The 17,851-nt window shown below is 36.6% G+C and overlaps 3 protein-coding genes across 3 annotated transcripts in view; 2 read left to right on the top strand and 1 right to left on the bottom strand.

Moving 5' to 3' along the window:
• LOC118747174 (formin-like protein 1) overlaps positions 1–201 on the top strand; it is a 43,911-nt gene extending 43,710 nt beyond the window's left edge. Inside the window, exon 5 of the mRNA XM_036481164.1 lies at positions 46–201. Within this exon, the coding sequence (XP_036337057.1) occupies positions 46–201 (156 nt within the window). The remainder of the gene's footprint in view (positions 1–45) is intronic.
• A 4,317-nt stretch (positions 202–4,518) lies between these two features.
• Positions 4,519–11,261, bottom strand: LOC118747173 (extensin-like). Its single transcript, XM_036481162.1, has 4 exons — positions 11,232–11,261; positions 5,170–5,412; positions 4,926–5,106; positions 4,519–4,763 (listed from the first exon to the last, which is right to left on the bottom strand). Exons 1-4 carry the CDS (start codon positions 11,259–11,261, stop codon positions 4,519–4,521), a joined length of 699 nt encoding a protein of 232 aa, XP_036337055.1.
• Positions 11,262–12,425: 1,164 nt separating this feature from the next.
• Positions 12,426–17,185, top strand: LOC118747172 (extensin-like). The gene is made up of 2 exons (XM_036481161.1): positions 12,426–12,596; positions 16,674–17,185. The coding sequence occupies exons 1-2, from the start codon at positions 12,426–12,428 to the stop codon at positions 17,181–17,183; spliced, it is 681 nt and encodes a 226-aa protein (XP_036337054.1). The 3' UTR covers positions 17,184–17,185.
• The last annotated feature ends 666 nt before the right edge of the window (positions 17,186–17,851 follow it).

Below are 17,851 nucleotides of genomic sequence, written 5' to 3'. Positions count from 1 at the left end.
CCTCCTCCGCCACCACCGCCACCAGCGGCACCTAAAAACACCTACATCCCGCCAGCTCCGCCAGCGCCAGCACCAGAGCCAGCGCCAGCGCCAGCACCGGCTCCAGCCCCAGCTCCTGCTCCCGAGCCATCTGCTACTCTTGAAGAAGATGGATATCACTACAAGAATCCTCGTCGTGTGGTTTTCAGGTATCGTTTCTAAGTTAAAAGTGCTGTGAATTCCCTTTATTTTGTGTAAGTGTACCTGAATTTGTTTTGAAGTTAAATACAATTTATTGAATTTATAAGAGGTTGAGTTTTTGTGGATTGCTTTTGCCTGAAATCGTCTCAAATGACTGCCACCAGCAACGACGATAGCGGGCTTTTCAGAGTTCATCGTGTTCGTAAAGTGAGTCGGGATTAAATTAGATAAGGTAGGTTTGAGGTTTTTACTGAAAAAAGAAATCTCCAGCGGCTGACCGACAAAATCCTCGGGACGAAACGGAATACTTAAAATTGTGCCTAAAGCCCCTAGCCTAGCCTAGCTTCCTGGACTTTTGAGCGCTCAAGAAAAGGAAAAAAATATTTAATATTTTTATTTTTATTTTGAATAACGTATTTTAGTAAAGCAGTTCGCTCCGTTCTGACGGAGTCGACGTTCCACCGCCTGACTATGACGAGGTACGTATAGCAATAACGCGACTGAAAAACAACAAAGCCGCTGGAGCTGACAGCCTGCCAGCTGACCTATTCAAGTACGGCGGCGAGGAGTTGATAAGGTGCATGCATCAACTCTTGTGCAGAATATGGTCAGATGAACGCATGCCCGACGACTGGAATTTAAGTGTGCTCTGCCCAATCCACAAGAAAGGTGACCCCGCCATTCGCGCCAACTACCGCGGGATCAGCCTTCTAAGCATAGGTTACAAGGTCTTATCGAGCGTATTGTGTGAAAGACTGAAGCCCACCGTCAATGAACTGATCGGGCCTTATCAGTGTGGCTTTAGACCTGGCAAATCCACCATAGACCAGGTTTTCACAATACGCCAAATCTTGGAAAAGACCCGCGAGAAAAGGATCGACACTCACCACCTATTTGTCGACTTTAAAGCCGCTTTTGACAGCACTAAAAGGAGTTGCCTATACGCCGCTATGTCTGAATTTGGCATCCCCTCAAAACTCATACGGCTGTGTAAAATGACGTTGAGCAATACCACCAGCTCCGTCAGAATTGGAAAAGACCTCTCCGAGCCGTTCGCCACAAAACGGGGTTTCAGACAGGGCGACTCCCTTTCATGTGACTTCTTTAATCTGATGTTGGAGAATATAATAAGAGCTGCAGAACTGAACCGCTCAGGAACAATTTACTACAAGAGCGTGCAATTGCTGGCTTATGCCGATGACATCGACATCATCGGTAACGAAAACCGAGAAGTCTGTTCTGCCTTTTCCAAGTTGGATAGGGAAGCAAAGCGCATGGGTCTGGTGGTAAACGAGGACAAGACGAAGTATCTCCTGTCATCAAACAAACAGTCAGCACATTCGCGCCTTGGCACCCACGTCACTGTTGACAGTTACAATTTCGAGAAAGTAGAGAATTTCGTTTACCTGGGAACCAGCATTAACACCGATAATAATGTCAGCATTGAAATCCAACGTAGAATCACTCTTGCCAACAAATGCTACTTTGGACTGAGTAGGCAAGTCAGGAGTAAAGTCCTCTCTCGACGTACGAAAACCACGCTCTATAAGTCACTCATCATGCCCGTGCTGGTATATGGCGCAGAAGCATGGACAATGACAACATCCGATGAGGCGGCTCTTGGGGTGTTTGAGAGAAAGATTTTGCGGAAAATTTACGGTCCTTTACGCGTTGGCGACGGCGAGTACCGCAGACGATGGAACGATGAGCTGTATGAGCTTTACAACGATATGGACATAGTGCAGCGAATTAAAATACAGCGGCTACGCTGGCTTGGTCATGTCGTTCGAATGGACACCGACGCTCCAGCTCTGAAAGTATTCAACTCGGAACCCGCTGGTGGTAGCAGAGGAAGAGGGAGGCCCCCACCGCGATGGAAAGATCAGGTGGAGAAGGACTTTGCTTCACTTGGCGTTTCCAATTGGCGTTAGTTGGCACAGAGGAGAAACGACTGGCGTGCTTTGCTGAACTCGGCCAAAATCGCTTAGGCGGTTACAGCGCCAAAAAAGAAGAAGAAGAAGTTCGCTCCGTTCTACATATAAAAATATCCTTTCCAATAGTCTTTTTCCAATCAGTGAAATATTTCTTGAACCTTCAAGAACAGCACTAGTACAGCATAAAATTATCGAGCATTATAAACGCAAATGTTCAAAGAGTATAATCAGAGAACCAAAACGCCTGCAATTCAATCCCGGTGCTCACAATAGTCTTCGGAACGAACTAGAAGCCGAATGTCGAGAGAAGGCTAGGCAGTTGTCGTTGTAAAAAACGCATCAGCTGTTACACAAATACACAAAAAAGTGCCGGTTTTCGGGAATAAGACTCTCTCTTTCTTATGTATTTTGATACACTGAACACGAATCTGAAGTCCGTCATCACGCCAGGATTTTTTTCCTTGGCCAAACAAAAACCTGCCCGTCGCGTAACATCTGCTGAACTAAGGCACGTTTGGACCGATTCTAATGCCGGATTGAGATAGTCTGTGCCTCAAACTACATAGGAATACATGCATAGTGTGTCTCGTTCCCTGATCCTGACAATTTGTTTTTCTGTGGGGATGTGTAATTATACCGATTATCATGTGCGGTTTCTTTTCAGGTGCGATGGGTTGGGGAAAATGTGGTCTACTGTAATTTCGATTTCGATCTTCCTAGATGGATTTGAAATGGCTACTGCATGCAGTAACTATATTTTCTGATAGCCAGGCAGCACTTAATTTTGACAAATCTACATCGTAGATTGTCATGGAATGTAGACGTTCTCTAAATGAACTTGCAAGGAGTTACTCTACTCAAGTTGTATGGGTGCCAGGTCATAGGCACATACCGGGCAAATGTGCTGCGGACGAGCTGTCTGCAATCAGTACCGCTAATGCGGGTACTCCGCTATATTCTTGTAAACTCTGGCTGCAGAATAACTTTATCGAACGGGCAAATGGAAGATGGTCTGCGGGGCCCACGTGCACGATAGCGAGACACGTCTGGCCTAGGTTAGATAACCGTAGATCACGCCCTCTCTTCCGTTTGGAGCGACCATGTTATTGGAATTCTCAACGGGCACTGCGTTATCAGAACCCACGCTGCCAGGATGGATTTTTAGCCAAACGATTACTGTCGTAGCTGCCGCGATGAGGAGGAAATCGAAAGCGTGGAGCTTTACCTATGCCACTGCCCCGCTTTGGCAAGGGCTCGTCGACGCTCGCTCCTCCGCTATTCTTTTGAGTGTCTGGCTGAACTGGATTCGGCCAGTATCTACGATTTTGTGCGCTTCATCAGAGCTACAAATTGTTTCTCGTTCTGAGGTTGGAGGAGCGACGCTAGAAGTCTCTAATATGGCATCACAATGTGCCCATGGAGGCCTTAGAGTGCTCTTTTTTTTAAAGCCAACACTTCACAGAATTAGTTTTTATAAATTTCAAGTCGGAACTCAGCGAAACTAATTAGTTTTTTCTATTGGTATTGGGTAAGCTCTAATCAGATCCCCAAGTTGCTAGTTTAGTCCTGGGCTACCAAGTTTAACCGAGCGTTTTGCTTAGACAAACAATTGAATGACCGACAATCTACTGGAATAAGGTCCCTTAAGGAGTTGACGCCGATTCGCATGTTTATCAGTATTGTTGGAATACAAGGTTGGCATTTTCTTCTGGCTACGAGAGTATCGGTGTGGGTTTAAAACCCACTCAACAGCAAATCTAGGCAATCATCTTACCAGTTGACGTCGAGATAATAGCAGTCCAGCTTCTCTGCTCGCGAATTTTTCCTGCTGTTTCTGAATTGAAACTTCTTAATCGAGTTTGGAGATGTTAATATTTAACACTTCGTTATCAGATTTGTTTCGTTCGTTCAAAAATTGGGTGTCAAATTAAAGGGCTTATCCTGTGGATGTGCAATGGGGTTATTGTTTTTTGAAAAGGGCTAAATGCCTCTTTCTATAAATAACTACTTCATTGCTCGAAAAATAATTTATAAACTTCGTCGCCGACACTGAGGATAATATAATAAAAATCCTTCCTGAAAAAAGGCGGTTCGATTGGCATTGATTGACCCAAGATCAGTGAACTTGTCTGTTTGTGCAAAGAGCAAAGAAGTATGGCTTAAAAAAAACTGTTTAGAGGTTGTATTGTTATTTTTGCTTTTAATTATTAATTTTTTTTCTCCTCTGGATTTCTGTATATGGTAAACCTGGTGTTTTAAGGACTCCTGGACTTTCAATTTTTCAAAACTACAAAAAAAAATCTCTCAAGAATATCATATAGTTTAACATTTATTTATGTACTTATTTCCATTGGGACTTTAAAAACAAAATCAGTCAACAACATTAAAATAGAAAATACTCGATTTAAACTCGTAAACGACGTCTATAAACAACGCGACGAACTGTCTTATAATGGTAGCCATCCTGTTCTAGAGAAGCTGAGGGTATAATCGGTTCCGATTTCACTTCTTGGTGAACTGGCGATGGATAGCTGTAGCCTTGAGATGGCGCTGGCGCTGGCGGTGCAGGTGGGATGTAAGTGTTTTGTGGAATGATTGGCTGGGATTTCACAGCCTCGTGAACTGAAGCTGGGGCTGGATAGCTGTAGCCTTGAGAAACTGGTGCTGGGTAGCTGTAACCCCGAGATGGTGCAATTGGTTGCGATTTGACAGCTTCAAAAACTGGAGCTGGATAGCTGTAGCCTTGAGATGGCGCTGGTGAAATGGGCTGGGATTGAATTGCTTGCCGAACTGGTGCTGGGTAACTGTAACCCCTTGATGGCGCTGGTGCTGCCGGTGGTGGTGGAATGTAAGTGCTTTGCGGTGAAATTGGCTGAGATATCACAGCTTGATGAACTGGTGGAGCTGGCGCTGGATAGCTGTAGCCTTGAGATACTGGTGCGGGGTAGCTGTAACCGTGAGACGGCGCTGGAGGTGGGTGTGGAATGATTGGCTGTGATTTAATAGCCTCATGAACTAGAGCTGGCGCCGGATAGCTGTAGCCCTGAGATGGCGCTGGAGCTGGTGCAACTGGTCGGGATTTTACTGCTTCATGAATTCGCGCTGGTGCCGGATAGCTGTAGCCGTGAGATGGCGCCGGTGCTGGTGCTGCAGGCGCAATGTAGGTATTTTGTGGTAGTATTGGTTGTGAGCGCACAGCTTCATGGACAGGCGCTGGATAATTGTAGCCACCACCGAGATGAGAGACGTCTGCCGCGGCACAAACCAGCAGGGCGGAAAATGAGGCGATGAAAAAGTTCTGTGGAATAATTTTGATTATTAGTTTTTTGATACATTTTATAGCACGATTTCCAAGTGAATGTTTAGTAGTTATCACTTTAATGACACAATCTGCTCTTTATGCTTGTAAAGAATGTTCAAATTTGTTATTAACCGACTTCAAAAAAAGGTGGAAGCTTATCAATTCAGCGGAACCCTTTTCTATATTTTTTTTTATTTATCGGAAATTAGGTACCTTAACGGTGCTCCCATTATAATTTGGTTTATTTCAGATCACTGAGTCTTGAAGAAATTAACGGTATCTCAAAATTTTTACATGAGCATTGAAGTAGTTTTCTTTTTTTTTTGCTTAAGCAAAAATCGCTGGTTTTATTTTATAAATTTTATTTCTATTTAAATTTCACTTTTCTCACCATTTCGACAAATTTTCCGATATGTTTACACCACCAACGTCAAAGTTTGATTATTTACATTTAAACACACCCGCGCTTATTTATACGACAATAATTTTTGGCATGAAATTTTATTTAGGCGCCACTTTTCTGTACGCATTGTTCACACTAAATTGCTTTTGACTGTTTGTACGCCAAAATGCGGAAGTTGTAGCTCCTATTTGGCAAAATATTTGTACATACAAACATACCTATTTGTACATAAATGAGCTTATATCTTATTTTATTCCTACTACATACAACAGAAGAAGGCGGAAAGCTAAGAGCCAAAGCATCAACGCCAAATTAGCCCATAAAGGTGCTTCCAAATTATAGTCAATAATATTTTTAAATGGAAAATATGCTTAAATAAAATTTATGTTTTAATTAATGGTTTGCTTGCTGTTGCTTGTACATATGTCTTTATTTTAGTATGAACATTTTCTTCTCTTCTCTTTGCAACGTTTTGGTTTTTTTTTTAATGAACTCAACCTGTTCTGGGATTTATTATGTTAGTAACCGTTCGTTATGCGATTACGAGCCGTAACGGCAAAAAATTTAAGAATACATACATATGTATAAACAAATGACAACACTTTGTGGCTTCGTAAATTATTATACGTATTGTATACATGGGGCAAAATTCGCCAAGTGTACCTACCAGGAAAAAAATTTTATTTCAGCACTGTGTCCAACCTCCACCACGTCTTTGTTATGGCTACCGGTAAAACCAATGTGTAAAATAATTGTTTTTTACCGCGGTTTTTTTTTCGAGTCTAAATATGCAACCTTTTTCTTAGAGTCACACGTTAATTTTAATTCCTATCATATGTCACACTTATAATAGAGAATCAAAAATTTCTGACCTATTAGAACTTTTTCCATGCTTTTTGCTAAAAGCTATAATTTTTGGCTAAAATTTTTGTTTGCAAAAAAATTGCTAAGTATAAAAAATGTTTTATTCGATTTTTCAAACAATGTACAATGTTTTTTGCAAAGGTCTTATTTCGATAGCTAATTTTCTAAGCTTTCCAACGATATATAATTTGTAATGGGCGTGGCAAAAGGACTACAAGTTTTTCATAATAGAACGCACTCGGGTCCGCCTTTTCAATAACACAAGTTTACTAAAATTAAAAAAAAATTGTCCGACCAGCGACTTTTTTATATGCATTCTAAAGCGGGGGTCACACTATTTTTACATTTTGGCTTGAGTTCAGCTCAACAAAAAAAACCACGCTACGTAAATACCAAAACGTAAAAATCTGTACAAATGTAGAAATCGTGTGATCCCGGATTAATGTAAAAATTTCCGCTGAATCCGAATACGAAATCAAAATGTAAGTTTTTGAGATATAGCTGAATTTGATAGAAATAAGTAGCATAAGGAAATGGAAGAGCAACAAAAGCTTTTGGGATGTGCATAGCTCAGTTGTTGGCGCTTCTGACTTTGCATATCGATGATGCGGGTTCGGTTTTAAGCAGCAACTTCTAGATTTTTTTTATTAAATGCAGTAAAAAAATATATCGTGTTTTTTTTCTTTTTCACAATGAAATCTGAAAATTAAGTAAGAAAAAACAGTACTAAAAAGTAATTAAAAAATTAACAAAAAAAAAAAACATTTTGAAAAAAATTTAATTTTAAAACAAGATCCAAAAAATAAAAATAAAGTTATTTACAACATGACAAAAAAATAAAATAAGATCATCAAAACAAACCTAAAAATTAGAAGAAAATAAAATCAACAGAATAAAAATAAATTAAATTAAAAAAAAAAGAAAAAATTAATAAAATGAGTTTCTAAAAATTAAATGAAATTAAAAAATATTATTCTTTTATAAACAATAAAATCTAAAAATTTAAAGAAAATTTAACAAAAAAGGAAAAAAAATTTAAAAAAGAACAAAATAAAATAAGTTCCCAAACATTAAATGGAGTTAAAAAAATATTATTGTTTTTAAAATAATAACATCTAAAAATTACGCCCACTTTTCATATAGCGGTACATTTCAGAAATGCGGAAACTTCGATATTTCGAAATTTAAGTACGCTAATTTCCTCAAAGTTGATACGCACAACAGTATCTTGAAAAAAAAACATTATTATGTAATTTTGGAAAATGGGCGTGGTATCGCCCACTTATAACTGGATTAGTTTATCTCAGTAAAGGCTGAATTCAGAGTGCTTAGTTAAACCATTGTTAACTTAACTACTTACAAAAGTTTAACTATGAATTTATATTCACAGTTACATACATAGTTAGCTATGGAAGTGCATATCGCTGGAAATTTATAAATTCTAAAAATCAATATTTTTCGTATGCAAATTTGAAATTGTAATTGAAAAAAAAAATAATAATTTCACAAGAGTTTAACTATGGAGGTATGCTGGTTTAAACTTTTGTTAACTGAGCACTGTGAATTTAAAAATGGATAGTTAAACTCTTGTCAGTAGTTAACTACACACTGTGAATTTGGTCCAAATCTAACTGAATATACTATCGGAGATGTTTGAAATAAAGAGGGGTAAAACCATCTTGCTTACAATGTAACGGTAGTTTTCAGAAAGGTGGAAAGGCTATATTTAATATGTTCGTCCGGTATTTATGTATTGTGTGTTCGCCTGAATTTATACTTTTTTATTTTAATTTTTTAATTTTACTATTACTTTCAAAAAATTGAGTTTTGATTTTTTTTTGCGATGACTAGTTTAGAAAATGGTGAACAAGGGAAAAGTCCTATCTTTTCCTTCAATTATGGCACCATTTTGTGGCAAAATATCGTTTAAAAATGAATATATGTATATAAGTCTGCAATAACGACACAACTCAAAATTTGATTTATTTTCGTAGAGCCAATTAAAGATTTTGTGTTTCGTAATTTAGCATTAATATGTCTTGGAACGTAATTATTCCGGATTATTTGCAGTAATTCTGTAGGGAAAATTTGTAAGCTTTCAAAATATGACTTTTTTCTAAAGACCCTTGTAAAGGTTGGACTGAAAAAAATACGAAACATGCAACATTTCCTAAGTAGTTAAACGAAAAAAACTCATGCTGAACAATGGCACAACACGAAAAGTGTTGGCACATCTTCAATTAATATGATTTCAACAAAAATGTTCGCACAATTTTATGCGATAATGGGTTGTTTACATGAAGTGATTTTACAAGCAAGTTTTAGTTGAAAGCCTGGTATGAACCGGCCTTTCAACTAATCGCTTTCAATGAAGTAAAGGGGCAGCCAACTTTTGATTCAACTAATCGCCTTTAAAATTGCCTCTTAAATCGCCTCATGTAGACACCGTATAATACAAAGTTAATAGGTGCGAAATCAAAGTAAAATATTTTACAGCGCCAGTAGCTGCACCTCGTAGAAGTAATCTCGCTTCGACCACACCCATGCTTGCAAAGGCGTCGGCGGTTAATTGATTGATTTCTGCTGATGGCCGTTTTGTTGTAAATATTATTAAAGTCGTTTTTTTTCAACTGAAATAAATAAACTATTTGTAACTTTTATTTACGTATTGTGATTGCCTTTGCTTTCATAAAATACTGTTTTTACCATTTGCTTTTGTTTTTTTTTTTTGTTAGTTTCTTTATTTGAAGTGTTGATTACCACTTTAGGCTCACCTCTGATATTCGGCGCTTGGCAAGTTTGATTAATTAATATTATCGAATAGGCAATCGATGGTGCGACCAAAGTTAACTGCAACCTTAAAGATTGGTCGCAAGTGTATTTTCGTATATGGGGCGTTCCATACCAAAACGGACGGGGTTCACACTTCATGTGTTTGATTTGTTTAAAATTTTTAGGGTTGATAAATAAATATAAATAATAAATAAATATGTAATTTGAGTTTGATTAATACATTTTTTAAAATTTATAGCACAAAAAATAATCGATTTAATTGTTTTCCAAATATCTCAAGAACGGGACGAGGAAAAAATTTAACACATATACACACAATAAAATTCTCCTTGAAAAGACATATTTTTATTTTTTTTTTCTTCAAAATTGTTTCACATAAACATTTTTGATAAAAAAATTAGTTTTTGAAAATATGCCATCTAAAACAAAAAAAATTTAAAAAATCACAACTCTGGGTATTGCGCAATATTTAAGTATAGTAATATGGGGTGTACTCTATAATAAACAAATTTACAAATTTTTTTAGATTTTTTTTTTGATTTTCTTTCAAAACGGTTTTGCGCATTTTCTTCCATAAGAGAAAAGAAACAAACGGAATTTTGCAGTAACAGTGCAGTGGTAAAAAATTCTAAAAAAAAATTAGAAAATTTGTAAATTTGTAATGTACTCATTTTACTTAACTTCGGTGTAAAAAAAATCATAACTCAAATTATTGTAGAGTGCACCCATAATACTATACTTAAATCTTGCGCAATACTCAGAGATACCATTGTTGTATTTTTAAAATGTTCTCTTTTCAGATGGCATATTTTCAAACACTATTTTTTTTTAATCTAAAAATCTGTATGTGAAAAATTTTTCAAGAAAAAAACAATTTAAAAATATTTATTTCCATAGAGAATTTTGATGTGTGTATGTGTGATTTTTTTCAAAATTTTTCCTTGCCCCGTTCTCGAGATATTTCGAAAACTATTAAATCGATTTGTTTTTGTTTTTGTGCTGTAAGGTTTTTAAAAATGTGTTGATCAAGCTGAAATTTCATATTTATTTATTATTTATGTTTATGTATCAACCCTAAAAATTTGAAAGAAATCAAACACATGAAGTGTGAACCACGTCCGTTTTGGTATGGAACGCCCCATATACAGACAACAGACTGACGCATCGTGCACAAATTTACTGACAACTACTATACAACAGGTATGTACACTGGTGGCAGAAATAATAGACTCGCACTATTTGGACCAGTTTTGGCTATTTTTTGGGTTTTTTGAATTTTTAAAATACATATATGTTTTTTTTAATTTTAGGTAGTTATACAACAAACAACATATAAATCCACATTTCAAACTTTTTACCAAAAACTATAAAATTTCAAGAAATTTCCACTAAAATTTAAAACTTTTTATTCAGAAATTTAAGAAAAAAATGTGTATGCGATTTTATGGCTCGTTCAATTCTAGTATAATAAATGGCAAGTTTAAAGTGGCTAAAAAATACCGTTGATTTTTAATAATTTTTTTTGCTGACGGTGTCACGCATTTTTTCCATACAAATTATGTGTGTTTATGGAAGAGAATTGAAATTTTGGTGAAAACTTGTTGAATTTTTATAACTTTTGGTAAAAAGTTTGAAATTTGGAATAAAATTTATTTATTTTTTTAAATTTAAATAAGCCAAAGAAATGTAGCTAAAACTGGTCTAAAGCAGGCGAGCCTATTATTTCTGCCACCAGTATACTTAGATACATACGTACATAACTACGTATGCTGACGGTGTCACGCATTTTTTCCATACAAGTAATGTGTGTTTATGGAAGAGAATTGAAATTTTGGTGAAAACTTGTTGAATTTTTATAATTTTTGGTAAAAAGTTTGAAATTTGGAATAAAATTTATTTTTTTAAATTTAAATAAGCCAAAGAAATGTAGCTAAAACTGGTCTAAACCAGGCGAGCCTATTATTTCTGCCACCAGTATACTTAGATACATACGTACATAACTACAAATTACTCGAATTAACAATAAACATTTAAGACAACAAAAACTAGACATCTGACAAGAGCATCAACACGCAAGGGCAACAATGCGACGGACTATGACGACGAAGACAACAACGATAAAAACGCACGGTTAAACGACGGCATCTACGCTAATGGTTTTCTGCTGTGCTGTGATGGCAAGCAACCAGAGATATTAACGGTGGCGTTCTCCAATAACTTTTTATGCAGATTAGCTCATTAGTGTTGTACGAATATTTTCGTTTGTTTGATATGATTGCTGTTGTTGCTTTGGTGTTGTTTTTTTGTGTTATAATGTTTTGGCTATCTCAATGTTTGGTTGGTCGCCTTTTGTCTCACGTTTAAAGTTGTTGAACATACATATGTACATACATACAAGGTACATATAAAAATGTGTGTTTTTGGCAATTTGATTTTGATATTGTGGTAGGTAACTGCTTTGGAATTAGCCAGAATGCTCTGAGCTTTGTTGCTTATTTTTATTTGTTTCTTCGTTTGTGACAGCTGTTGCTCTGTTGATGTCTTTACTTCTTCAATTCATTTTCTGCCTAAAATTTTCGCAGTTTCATTGAACTTGTACATATCTACATATTTGATTGCATATTGAACACCAGATCTTTTTATGGGTCCAAATATTTTTGTAATCCAACCATGAAAAGGATAACTAAGTAATTCAATTAAAAATGACCCTGCACAAATTCAAAGCAAATATGAGAAGCTAGAATTATGGGAAAATGTGATAAACAATTTTCTCTAATGGCGCAGTTACCCACCGACCAAGAAACGAACTCTCTTGAAGAGGAAGAACTTGACCTTAGAAAAGGTCGTGATCAATTTCGCCACAGAGGTGAAGTATCTGGGGATTATCCTGGACTCCAAGCTTCTGTGGAGGACACATGTTTAGGCGGTCACCTCTAAGGCAACGAGAGCGATGATGGTGTGTGTCTTGCGTCTAAGATGGATGTACACCATAATAGTGAGACCAATAGTGAGCTATGATGCGGCGGCTTGGGTTTCCACGGCTGGCGTGTTTTTGAATTACTGTAACAATGCGCATATGCCCGACGGCAGCGCTGGAGGTAATGCTGGAACTTGGGCCACTGTATCTCTCAATAGAACGGGCTGCAAAGCCAACTCTGCTTAATTTTGCGAGAATGGGCTTTGGCATAAGTAAGGTGATATCAGCTAGAAACAGGGACAAGCTCTGTTCCCCTGGGAAGGATATTGGCAGAGTGGTGGTCTTCAAAAGAAACTTCAGGACTTACATTTATAGCGAGGCGACCTGGAGCACCTCTATTATGGCGAGTCACATACAGGCGAGTACACTACGGCGCTGACGGCTCTAAAACGCGGCCCCTGACTGAGTTTTCGGTACCATTGGGAACCTTATCTAGCATCGTCCAAGCGGAGGTCTATGCCATCAGTATGCGCCGAAGAAATTATCGAAGCGAGAGGATACTTATTGCGAGCGATAGTTAGGCGGCTATTAAGGCTATCTCATCATTCGAGATCAAGCCATTCCTGGTTTTGGAGTGTGTAGAGAGGCTTAATGCTCTGGCTGAGGTTAATAATATTCAACTAATTTGGGTACCAGGTAATACAGGGGTCGGGGGAAATGAGAAAGTTGATCAGTTGGCCAGAACGGCTGCAGCCTCGGCCCTGATAGGACCTGAGACCTTCCTTGAAGTTGGAACGAACGCCATAAAAGAAATGCTCTGAAGCGAAAACACCAAACTGACGGAACTGAACTGGGGTAACACCATGGGTCTACGTGAGGCAAAAAGCATATTAGGAGGGTACAATGTGATGGGATCTCCCGAAGGAGAAACCAAGAACCATTACAGGCAAGGCTTTTGAATATTCTTCATTTCTAAAGCTTCTGCAGAAGTCGTTATAGCGATTCCTAACCTCTCCGTGTCCTTTCCGATAGCAACATGACCTACTAGCAGACCCACGGTTGCGGGTATTAGGTACCGTATTCCTTAGAAAATTATGACGGTACGGCTGTTACGGTGAGCGGACGTTGTCGTGGCATGATAATCAAATTTTTGGGCTTGGACAATATGTGGTTTTAACAGGACCCTGCCACTTGCTGCACAGCGCATGAAACAATGGCCCTATTGCGAATATCTGCGGCCCTATCGAATAACCTTATAGAAGATACTAAATCATATACCAACAAAACAAGAGAAAGACCAACATCAAGATGGATTGGTGAACTGAACGAATACATAAGGCTGGTTTTCACTATGTCAAATTCAATGGCTGTTGTCGTCAAATAAAGGAAAACGCATTGTCAAATGGAACTAAAAAACGCTTTATCGGTTTATTTAGACCAGAATAGCTCTTCAGCTGGGTACATGTGCCGCTAAATTAGTTTCCTGTACGATTTTGGCCAATAATGTAATCGTCAAAGGTATGGGAAAAGGAGGTAAAGTTGCGTCGAAATATGTCTACAAAATTTGTTTCCAAAATATGACCAGCCTATAGACATTTTTCAGTAGGTTAAAGCTCAAAAAAGCTAAAGCGCCAAACCATGATGGTGATATTTGGCAATAACAAGGCACTCGAACGAGCTTCATTTTCAATAACTATAGTTAGAAAAATTTGGCCAAAGATATTTCTTAAATAAATTTATTTTAGTTTGGTTTAGCCAGCTGTCGCACAGTGCTTCCCTTCCACATAAAATATGGGCAAAAGTAGAATTATGGACGGATTTAAATGAAAATTCGCTTGTTAGTAAAATTAAGGACGCTTAATTTAAAAATGCAATTTGTTTTTGAATAACTTTCATACTTTCACTGTAAATCCAGTTTGAATTTGTACATTTGGGTTCTTGTGGCATTAACACAGCTACGTACAGATAGTGCTTTCTATTTTCAAACGTGAGGTGCGAAATGTCAGGGCTTGACCTTTAAATGTGGAATAAAGTTTTATTTTTTTATTTCGAAACGGGTTGCCACCTGTTACCAATTTTATTAAAATTCTACATATAGTTAAGAAATAAACACTTTTCATACACATTTCGATTGATACCCATCTCTTAATGATTCATTTAACTTATTAAAAAACTTGAATTTAATTTTTTATCAGGTGGCAAATTTAAAAAAAAATCTCCATTGTCCACAGGTCAAGAGTTTTAATCTAATAAAAATTAACATATTTTTACATATATTTTTTATTCATTCCATTAAAATTTACCATTTTTTTGAAATTTTGATAAAAAATTGTTTTTCTTGAATACCGCAGGGACTAAAATTTAATGGGATATAAAACTGCATATTCAAAAAATGTTAAAAAATTTGTAATTTCGTAATGTACTCATTTCACTAAACTTCGGTGTAAAAAAAATTCTTAACTAAAATTATTGTAGAGTCCACCCATAATACTATAATTAAATATTGCGTAATTTTCTTTTTAATTTTTTTTTTGAGTTGGCACATTTTCTAAAACAAATTTTTTTTTATCAAAAATTTTCAAGAAAAATTTAAAATTTTAATTGCGTATGCATGTTCACTTTGAGCAAATTTTGAGCACTGGTTTCGGGAATCTTCGGTAGATTGGGCAAATCGTGTGTTATTTCGACCTTCTTCCTAATTCCACCCCAATTGGGCCAAATTAGGGAAAAACTTTTGGCTCTGATCGGGCAACCTCAAAAAATTTCCAGCAACGAAACTTTATCATAATGGGAAGCAATTTTTGTGCCCTCAACTGGCACGAAAATCTGCTAGCATCATATACATAATATCATATCATAATATCATATCTTCAAAAAAAAAAAATCATAACTCGAAAACGACGAATTTTAGCATATTGATACTCGTACTGACGATAGTTTATACTATTCCCTAATAGACAAAAAGGTTTGAGAAAAAAAGATGTGGCAATTTGAAAAGAAATTTTTTTTTGTTTATTAACAATAATTAATTATTAATAAACAATTAGTGGTGTTTAGTTTAGATCGATTCAGTAGATAAATATATGTAATTTTAAAAATCCTTGCTTTTTTGCGGTAATTATAAGCGATTTCATCAAAAGTTGCTATTAATAGAGGAAAAATGAAGCGTTCGTACTCAAAAAAAAAATCAATATTCGAAAAATTCGAATTTCTGAGAAAAAAATGCGTGCCTCCTTAAATTGTTCAAGGAACAATCCCTGTGAGTTTTAGCGCAAACTTAAATTCACTTTCCCTCGGCCTGGGTGATTTGAGATGGAAAGACCCTATAGGGAAATTTCTGTTAATTCTTTTTACTGGATAAATTGTCTTTACAAAAATACCAAACACGTTCACAATGCAGACAACGAATTTTTCGATTTTTGCCTACCTAGGCGGCACTATTTGTCGGCTGTTTTGGTTTTTATTTACTTTAGATGCTCTTTTTTTGGAGCATAATATTAATTGCCGGATGTAAGAAATATCTAATTTGAATTGCTGGCATCTTCGATCGCCTCTTTATTATTTAAGTACATCAATATCGGAATAGCTTAACAACAAGTTAGTTTAATTTAGTTTAGTTTCATTAATATGCTGATATATAGCCACAACTATGGCATTGGCATTACATCAAAGACCTTAAACGAGTGCAACTTCTTTTCTAAGTCTCCTCTAGAAAGATTACAGAAGCTACAAAAAAATAAATGATTGATGTAAAAATACTGGTATTTTATACGAAATCAAGACGCTAATAAAATAAATAATAATCAAATGAGGTTAATAAGCATACAAAGCAGCAAAACTGAATACCTACGTATATAATTCTAGCGTTTAAACTTCCGTATCTTAGCCCAAAATGCAGTTACACGCAGCAGCTTGACTTTGTTGACCTTTACCAAACATCGAAGTCAAATCGTATAAATACGCGCTCAATAGCCAATTTAGATATTATCAAACTTTAAGCGTTGTGGTGTAAACAGCTCGACTAATCAACAATACAAAAAAAAAAAATGGTGCGTAAACAAGTGACAAAAAGCTATTGACTATTAACTACAAAAAAAAACAAATAGCAGAAAAACGTAAAATAAAACTAACTAAAATACCTTAGCATACCGCGTTTCCAAAGCAAATATTCACAGCTTCCGTCTTCTTTTGTTTTAGCAACAAATCACTGCAAATGCCTCTAATTTACTACAATTATACGAGTTTATTAATTATCTTTATTCTCTACTCCCAACTTGCTAGAAATTCTTCGTTGCTGCTGTCTCCTTCGCCTTGCTGGCTTACGTTGCTGCTGATGTTTCGCACCTTGGTGGCGGCTATAATTATCCCGCTCCTGTGCACGAGGCAGTTCAATCGCAACCAATTGTTCCACAAAATACCTACCTTCCACCACCATCCCAAGGTTACAGCTATCCAGCTCCAGTGCATGAGGAAGTAAAATCAGAGCCAATTGTTCCACAAAACACCTACATTCCTCCACCACCACCACCACAAAACACTTACATCCCACCAGCTCCAGTGCAGGAAGCTGTGCTCTCGGAGCCAATTGCACCACCACAGAACACCTACATTCCACCACCAGCAGCGCCACAGAACACCTACATCCCACCACCAGCTCCGGTTCAAGAAGCTGTGCTCTCCCAGCCAATTGCTGCTCCTCAAAACACCTACCTTCCTCCAACTTCTTCGCACGGTCAGGATGGTTATCGTTACAAGACCGTTCGACGTGTTGTCTATAGACGCCGTTTCTAAATGTTGCCATGGAATGTTGTTTATTGTTGTTAGTTGATATTGTTATATACATACATAAGTACTTGTGTACCTAAAAAATTTTATTAGTAAATGTTTAATTGAATGCAAAAATGAGCATCGTTATTGATCGTTGTCGTTTCGTTTATCCGAAAATATTAAATCGACCTCTGAGGATTTTTTAGTGCTTTTGTCCAGTGTAGACTTTATTGCAAAGTGAATTTCTTCACTTCGAATTAAAAGAAAGGTCATCAACTCCAGACAACTTTTACAAGTATTGAATATGTCGGTGTGTCGATTGTGACGGTTATAGAGTGGAGATAGCCACTTCATTCGTTTTCAGAGCTTCTTTGTGATTTCTATATATTTTATATAGAACGGACAGGATGAAAGGTCTCCTTCTTTACTAAAAAACTGCTATGTAGCTGGTGGAGTGACCATAGCGAGTACCCAGTTTTCAATAAAAACCTAATTTTTTTACTTAACTCCGACCATTACTTTCACATAAGAAAGAACTGTGACTACACTGAGAAAAAAAGCAATCAAAAATTGGTTAATATTACCAAATTCAAACTTTAAAAGGAATCAATATGATTTTTCTTTAATATTAACAATGCCTTGGTTTTTAATTTTAATTATTGTTTTCATATTTTTAAGAGAAACCATATAAA

The sequence above is a fragment of the Rhagoletis pomonella genome, unplaced genomic scaffold, assembly GCF_013731165.1.
Source record: "Rhagoletis pomonella isolate Grant_MI unplaced genomic scaffold, Rhpom_1.0 Rhpom_scaffold_00011, whole genome shotgun sequence".
In the NCBI taxonomy this organism is placed as follows: Eukaryota; Metazoa; Arthropoda; class Insecta; order Diptera; family Tephritidae; genus Rhagoletis; species Rhagoletis pomonella.
The sequence above is the reverse complement of the archived record's forward strand: the minus strand, read 5'-3'. Positions and strand labels throughout refer to the sequence as shown.